General features: G+C 33.4%; 1 protein-coding gene across 2 annotated transcripts; it reads left to right on the top strand.

Annotated features, from left to right (window-relative positions):
* The first annotated feature begins 1,488 nt into the window (after nucleotides 1–1,488).
* LOC108486193 (uncharacterized) lies at nucleotides 1,489–6,560 on the top strand. Of its 2 annotated transcripts, none has more exons than XM_053030097.1 (5): nucleotides 1,489–1,562; nucleotides 1,671–2,080; nucleotides 2,299–2,815; nucleotides 3,613–5,533; nucleotides 6,050–6,560. In XM_053030097.1, the coding sequence occupies exons 2-4, from the start codon at nucleotides 1,716–1,718 to the stop codon at nucleotides 5,512–5,514; spliced, it is 2,784 nt and encodes a 927-aa protein (XP_052886057.1). In that variant the 5' UTR covers nucleotides 1,489–1,562; nucleotides 1,671–1,715; the 3' UTR covers nucleotides 5,515–5,533; nucleotides 6,050–6,560. The 2 variants fall into 2 exon arrangements, with proteins under 2 accessions (XP_052886057.1, XP_017645574.1); XM_017790085.2 differs by having other exon boundaries at nucleotides 1,491–1,562; nucleotides 1,680–2,080.
* The last annotated feature ends 1,905 nt before the right edge of the window (nucleotides 6,561–8,465 follow it).

Here is an 8,465-nt window from a genome sequence, read left to right as displayed (position 1 = left end):
TGTTTATTAATTTATTAATGTTTTTTATGTAGAATCAAGAATATATTAATTTCATTTTTATTGGAATGTAACAAAATTTTTAAGATGAAATTATGTTTTTATGGTGTCATGAATTAATTTAAGAATGGGCATTTTATAATTATAAATATAATTGTTATATTTTTGATAAGTTATGTGAATTTGAAAAATTATACGCTCTCAATATGCATAGCCATCATGATCATGATGCTATTTGTTATATTTGTAATTATAATAAACGCAACGTGATTATAAATGTAATTTAAATCATTTTCAGTTCGTGGTACGACTTCCTTCAAAGATTAGATAATGAAAGAAAATGGGAGTATGAATTATAATATGATCTAATGGTGGAAGCCAATCCATTATTAGGGATGAGCATTTTATCGAATTGAGTGAAAATTTTTGAGTTGTTGAGTATTATCTATTTTCTTTCAAATCGAGTTTAGTGAAACAAAATTTTAAATTTTAGATAGAAATTAAATTAAATAATTTAATTAATTTTAGTATTATAATAACAATGTCTTTGAGGCTATCAAGTAATACAAATTTCTCAATAATTTATTTAATTGATTTTGATGTCTTAAATTTTAAATTTAAATATTGAAAAAATTAAAACATCCTGTAAGAGCATGAGCAAGTAAAAATTGTCAAAATTTTAATGATTTTTTTAGTTTCTACTGCTATTTCACTTTAATTCTTAATTTTTTTATCTAATCAATACTAAAAAAAGATAAAATTTGGGGTGATTAAAATGAAAATGACCTAGAAGTTGAACGACCAAAATGAAAGTGTAAACATGAGGTAGCTTTTATAGTCAATAACCGTTAGAGATCCAATTCTTGAGTGACTAAAAATGAAAGTGCTCTAGAACTTGAGTGACAAAATTGCAAGGGTAATCAAAATTCTGCTTTACTTTGCAAAAGTTGAGGATTTAATTCATTTACTTTTATTTGGTCATTTTTAGACTTTAGTCCTTGTACTTTCCACATTTTAAAATTTTAGTTATCACCAAACAATAATCGTAAAATTCATTACGTAAAGTTTTGTTATTTCTAAAATCTGATGCACCAAACATATTATCATATATATAATGTTATGTCAGTTTATCATTTTTATATCTTATTCACTAAAAATCTAGTTAATAGATTGACGTCTATCATTTGTGTCAAGACTAAAATTTTAAAATTCGACAAGTACAAGGGCTTAGAATGATGCAATTGGAGAATATAGACTAAAACTACAAATGTAGCATAGTATAGGACTAGTAATTATATTTAACCAAACAGATTTAACTGCTAGTAATTGGATTAAGAGTAACATTTTAAAATTTAAAAAGTACACGAATTAAAATTGATTGGTTTTAAAAAATACAGGACTAAAAGTGTTCAAATAAAACGATAAGAGCTAAATCCACAATTTGGGTAAAGTACAGGGACTAATAGCGGAATTTAAGCTATATAGATAGATTATAAAGTTAGGGTTATATCCAAAAATCGATTTTAAAAGGCAGAACAGAGCACACGATTCTATCACAAATCTCCGTGAGTTTCCTTTCTTTTTTATTTGAATTTCTCTGTTTCTGATTTCCATTGGTAAAACTAGCAATTGCAAGTTGTTGTTTTTTTCTTAATCGTAAAATTGAAAAAAAGAAATCGCAGAAGATTTGAGATAGGGTTTTGAAAAGAAATCCCTAAATGTACAACGGAATCGGACTGACCACCCCTAGAGGGTCAGGCACCAATGGTTACATTCAGAGCAACAAATTCTTTGTAAAGCCCAAGACGAATCGGGTAACCGATTCCACCAAGCCTTTCGAGGCAGATCAAGGCACCGCAGGTCTCACCACCAGGAAACCTAACAAGGAAATCCTCGAGCATGATCGCAAGCGTCAGATTGAGCTCAAGCTCGTGATTTTGGAAGATAAACTCGCTGAACAAGGTTACACTGAATCTGAGATCGCTGATAAGCTTGTTGAAGCTAGGAAGGCTCTCGAAGATGCTCAACAAGAGAAAGACGAAGAAGAAGGAGAAGTTATACCAATCCCTACTCGCCAGCAAAAGTAATTTCTTGTCTTTTATTTTGTTTTTAAATTTAGTGATTATGGATTTTTTGGTTGTTTATTTATTGATTAATTCATGTTATGGAGGTTTTGGTTTTCGGTTACGCAGGCTCACCAAGTGGATTAATAGTTTATTTTTTTTTAAAATTACTTTGATTAACAATAGATGATTTATGTTCTTTTATTATTTATTGATTCATTTATGTTTTGGTGGTTAGGGTTTCGGATACACAGACCCACCAAATTGCTGCAAGGAAGGAGAAGCAGATGGAGACCTTTAGGGCTGCTCTCGGGATTGGAGCTTCTGAATCTGGGCTTCCTCCTCTGCCAAATCGTCGAAAGAACATCGAAGAGCGTGAACATTCCTTTTTGGATAGAGATCCACCTGTTTCTGCAGCCATGGATGTGGATGATCCTAAGGCAAAAGCAGACAAGAAAAAAGGTCAAGTAGTTGAAGATGAAATTGATGAGTCACGACACCGGAAAAAGAAAAAGGAGCAAAAGAGGTCCAGGCATCATGACTCGGATACAGATGATACTGATACAGATAGCAGTTTAGAGCATTCAAAGAAAGCTACTCGCAAGAAGAAGAGCCGCAAGGGTTATGATAGTGGAAGTAGTGATTCTGATGACTATGCCAGTGGCAGGAAGCTAAAAAAATCAGTGAAGAATGGATGCAGACCATCTGATCGGTCGAAGCTTGGTGCTGCTAGTTTGGATGTTGATGATCGACAGGTGACAATTATATTTAATTTAGATCCTTGTTCCACGCTTAAATTTTGCAATAGCCTTTTGCGTTTCTGGTGAATGTGTCCTGCAGAATGCAATCTAGTGGTGACTATACTAATTTGCATGAATCTTGATAAACAAGTTAATTAGGTAAAGCATTGCACATCATAATGTGCATTCAGGAAATTTTTTTCACCAAGGATGAGATTCTTATATATTAAAGAATAAATTAGAGGATTGTGATATTTTAATTTTCATCAAAATTGATTGACTGGATAGCTGCTTCCATGCAAGATTTTGATCTGAACTTACTGAAAGCTATGCTGTCATTTAATCACATAGTATAGATTTATGTTTAATGTTAATACACTGACCTCTTGGTTTTTGGAACTCCCTCCTGAATCATTCAAGAAGTAAGATTGAAAATCTGTTATTGTTATTAAATTAATGGGCATTTTACAAAGCTACCAATCGTCCTCCTCCCACTTTTCCTTCTCTTTTTCTCCTTCCCTAACAACAACGTTGGAGCTTTAAAGTTCATTGGAAAAGTTCCAGCTGAACCAACATGTATATGATTGGAAATGTCTATACTGATCTTAGGTTATAACCGGAAGTACTCTTTTTTACCTGTTTTCTAGCCATTGTGAGGCTATTACTCCCCCCTGCATTTATGACATTGTGGTGAGCTAATTGAGAGCTAATATTGTGGTCTGATAGATGATTGTGAGTTAATACTGATCTGTATGACGTTTTGTTACCCTGTGATTTGTATTTCAATTATTTGATTTCCTTAAATCTTGCAGGCACAACATCGACGTAGACATGACTCTAGCGAGGATGACTCTGAAACTGATGGTGGGAGGGAAAAGAATAGAGGTGAAGTTCAAAAGCAAAAGTTTGAGGGTAGTGAATCTGATTCTGATGCTGACAGAGCGAGAGGTCATACAAAGGAATTGATTAAGGAAGGTCGTCAAAGGCATGACTCCAGTGAGGGTGACTCTGATTCTGATGGTGGGAGGCAAAAGAAGAGAGGTGAAGTTCAAAAACGGAAGATTGAGTCAACTAGGAGCCAGAGGAGAGAGAGGGACATGGGTAGTGAATCTGATTCTGATGCTGACAGAGCAAGAGGTCATAGAAAGGAAATGGTTAAGAAACGTCGTCATAGGCACAACTCCAGTGAGGACAACTTTGATTCTGATGGTGGGAGGCAAAAGAAGAGAGGTGAAGTTCAAAAAGGAAAGATTGAGTTGACGGGGAGCCAGAGGAGAGAGAGGGCCATGGGTAGTGAATCTGATTCTGGTAATGATAGAGTGAGAGGTCGTAAGAAGGAAATGGTTAAGAAAGGTCGTCGTATGAATGACTCCAATGAGGATGACTCTGATTCTGATGTTGAGAAGAAAAAGAAGAGAGGTGAAGTTCAGAAAGGGAAGATCGAGTTGACTGGGAGCCAGAGGAGAGGCAGGGATAGTGACTCAGATTCCGATGTAGACAGAGCAAGAGATCATAAAAGGGAAATAGTAAAGAAACGTGGTCATAGGTATGATACAGGAGATGACAGTGATTCTAATACAAGTGATGTAAAGGTAGAAAAGGGTAGGAGAAGAGGTAGAAGACATGATTCTGATGATGAAGATTCCAATTCATCCTATGGCAGGAAAATTGGCAAGGCTACAGCAGCTAGAGAAAGGGCGGGTAGAAGGGGATCGGGCTCTTTGACAGATGATAGTGATGCAAGTTCTAGTGACTCTGACAGCACCGATGTAAAGCGTCAAACCATTGAAAAGAAGAATGCTGCTGACAAAGACAGAAGAGGTCATAGAGGTGATGCTGACAGTCATGGTGTTAGAGTTAGTCGTTGGTATCAAGAAGAAAAAGACTCTCCATCTTATGCAGCCAAGAATGATGATAGAAGGGGAAGGACCTTAAATGAGGATGATAGATTAGAGAGATCGCAGAAATCAGAGAGCAATAGAGAAATGATGAAAGGCAAGAGGAAGCTTGATGATGAAAATCATGACGAGCAGCCAGAATTGAAGTCAAGAAGTAGAAACTTAGGAAGTGAATTGGAGCACAAAAGGGATAATCCAAAGGATGCTAAGCTTGATTCTGAATCAAATGCCAAAGCTTATGGGGAGAATGATGATCAGAATAGGGATGAATATTCTAGGTGGGGGAAAGATGACCGGAATAAGCATGAATATTCTAGGTGGGGGATGAGTGACCGGAATAAGGATGAATACTCTAGATGGGGAAAAGATGATCAGAATAGGGATGAATATTCTAGGTGGGAGAAAGATGATCTGAAAAGGGGTGATTATTCTAGGTCAGTTAGGTCTGGAGGAGAGATTGACTGTGACAATGGTAGACAAAATGGCAGACTTCAAAGTAAGATCACCAAACCTGATAGTGGATTGATGAGAGATGATCAGGATTATGATGACTGGAGAGGTGGACGGAAGCGTGGTAGGGATGAAGCGGAACCTCGAGGGAGAGAACAAGAAAGAGATGAGATAGACCATAAATATAGAAGTCGTGGAAGGGATGAGGAGGAGCACCATGGAAGCCGTAGGCACAGAAAAGGGGAGGAAGATGATCGAGGGAACAAAGGTCATGTGCGGGATAGACAATTGGATCATTCTCAGAAAATGGCATATGATGATACTCGGTCTAGTGACAGAAGATCACGTAGAGATGACCGACGTTGATGGTTGTGGAAGCATACTGGTGAGTTGTAAAACTTGTTATATTTTACTATCTGTTAGTTTTGAGTTGCATTTGCGATGAAAATCTTTTGACAAATTCTGTTTCTTTGTATTGTTGACTAAGTATATTATCTTTTACTTCTCTTGGCAAATTGAATTTTCTTGCTTATACATTGGTTGCTCCATTGATGACGAAATAAGGGATTTTCTATTATTATCTTGATACTTGATGTTTAACAAAAAAGTTATTGATAGGCTATGTTATCCTTTTTTTCTTTGTTCACTTATTGATATTAGACATGGGACAATCATTTTTGGTGCCTTTTGCTTAAAAAGAAGTGCGCTTAAGAACCTAAAGCCTGTGCAAAGGCCTCCCTAAGGGGTTGGGTGGTTCGACTGATGATTAAGGGCTCTGCTGTAGCATGCCTTAACAAAACTTGTCTTGATTCTTTGTTTTCATTTTTGTTTTTGCCTTCCTGATGATACATATTGGGAGCTGACTTTGTGTTATTTTTCCTTTCTTTCTTCGTCTGTGAAGGCTGCAAGTACGAAATGGAACCACCTCAAATTGTCTCCAGGCTTTTCGAAGGCGGGTGTCCTTTTTTCTGAATGTTGTGGAAATTGAATGTTCTTTTTGTGCGTGTGTTTTGTTTCCCCATCTTCCTTCTCTTATTTCCGTTGGTAAGGGATTTTTTCATATTCTGACTAATGAATAAGCCATGTGTATGTTTGGAGGAAGTAGTAATATTTATAATGGCTTTTTGGTTGCATGTCCGAACTTTTTCTTCTTTAATGTATATTTGGTATTCGTTAGCTGCTATCCCATTAAGCAAGTAGTGAGACATAGTTTCTTCTTCCCCTCAGTATGGTCCAAAAGGATTAGCTTGAAGCTTTAAATTGGAAAGTTGTTAGAGGGTCATTCTTGTACCCCTCTCGATATTGTGTTCGGGTATGTGTTGAACATAGTTACTTAGAAGTGCAAAATAGGTTTGAAGTAAGAAAATATGTAGCTAACAGTTAATGATAAGAAAATCTTGTTATCCTTAAAATGAAGTGGTTGAAATGATAGTGGCTTGCATATTTTGTATTCATGAATTGGGTGGCTTACAATGTTGTTTGAACCTGACCGATTGGGTCTGAAATCAGTTATCGGTCCCAATTAGAGGGGTTGGAACAATTGACTTGTGAATAGTATGGATTACCCCTCTATAATGTTATCTTCAATATTTAAACTTACATTCTTCACTTAAGAGTGCAATATATATTAGTGCAATATATACTATCATTGCATTTAAAATTTGTTCGTATTAGAGGTGTTTATGGGCTGAGCACAATCTGAGCACAATCAAAATTTTAGGCCTGTTTGTTAGGCTTAGACTCAGCCTGAAAAATAGGCTTAAAAATTTTTCCCAAACCTAGTTGAACTTGAGCTCGACTTTTATTCATTATGAAAAATATTTTATTATATAAAATAAATTTAAAAATATAATAATCAACCTCATTAACAAATATTAACAAATATTTTATTCATGAATTGAGTGGCTGCAATTTTGTTTGAACTTGACCGGTTGGATCGATTGATTTGTTAATCAATGTGGATTACTACTCTTAATAATAATGTCTTTAATGTTTAAATTTAAATCTTCACTTAAGAGTGTAATGCATAATAATGTCTTCAATGTTTAAATTTATATTCTCACTTAAGAGTGCAATGCATATTATCACTGCATCTAATTGGTGTGCTAAAACTTCAATTAAAATTGGATTAACTAATTAAACTGATCAAATTTGGTTAATCGGTTTGTGGCTGAACTTAGTTCGATTAGAGGTTGGATAATAATTTTTTAGAATTTTAGTTATTGGTTAATTCGGTTCGAAGTCGGATAATTAATTGAACTTAATTAATATTATGTATTAATTATGTGTTAATTTCAAGACTTATCTAGTGTTTCATGACATAAAATTTTGGGTAATTCAGATAATTAAAACATATGGGTTAATTTCAATGTATTTTTGATATGTTTTATAGTTGTTTTAACCAAAAGATAAACATATAGAAATTTTAATTAATCGACTAAATTAATTAAAATATTTTGATTCAGTTAACGGATAAAGAATTATACAGTTTAATTAATTTAGTTAATATTAATTCTGTTCTATTAATAATTAAATTGATCATTTGACCACCTTTAACATCTAACACTAACATTTGATGGTATGATATACTTAAACTACTAATTATAATTTTATATTAAAAATTATTTATTTTAGTAAGCTAAGGAACATGGGGAAAATTATACATTCCAATAATCATTGAATATTTTAGTTACCATTGATAGCAGATTTAGAGCAAGTAAAAATTATTTTTTAATAACTGACTAGATTCATATTTGGATAATTAATAAATAATTATTTTATTTTGGACTCGAATAAACAAATTTGTATTTTAAAGTAATTATAAAATTTCATATTTAAATATTACAAAAGTTATATTTATGTGATGTATTTAAATTATATGGCCTTAATTTTCACTGCTTACTCTTTAATATATTTATAATAATAATAAATGAATTGAAGTGTTGAAGAATAACCAAAACTAACATTCTTTGTGCTTACAATGAAGCAAAGCACTGTACTTTAATTTTTATTTTTAAGACTCATACTTCAGCATCTCAAATATGTGACTTTCCCATATACCTTACTTCCTACCATTTACTCTAATATGCCTTATTTTTAATTATTCCATCATATGAAATTAATTCATAATTTTTTATTGAAAATGTAAAAATAATTTTATATTTTACAAATAAAATATATTTATTAAATATGAATTAAAGTTCATAATTTTTCAATCTAGTGCTCTGCTCATCACACTTTTATAAGAGATTGAAATTGAATTGCTTTGGTGTTCCAATGAAAATAAATGTTTATTTGGTGTTTTTGGTGTATAGGTA

Source organism: Gossypium arboreum, chromosome 6 (assembly GCF_025698485.1).
Source record: "Gossypium arboreum isolate Shixiya-1 chromosome 6, ASM2569848v2, whole genome shotgun sequence".
NCBI lineage: Eukaryota > Viridiplantae > Streptophyta > Magnoliopsida > Malvales > Malvaceae > Gossypium > Gossypium arboreum.
Note: the sequence above shows the minus strand (reverse complement) of the source record. Positions and strands in the feature narration are given on the sequence as shown.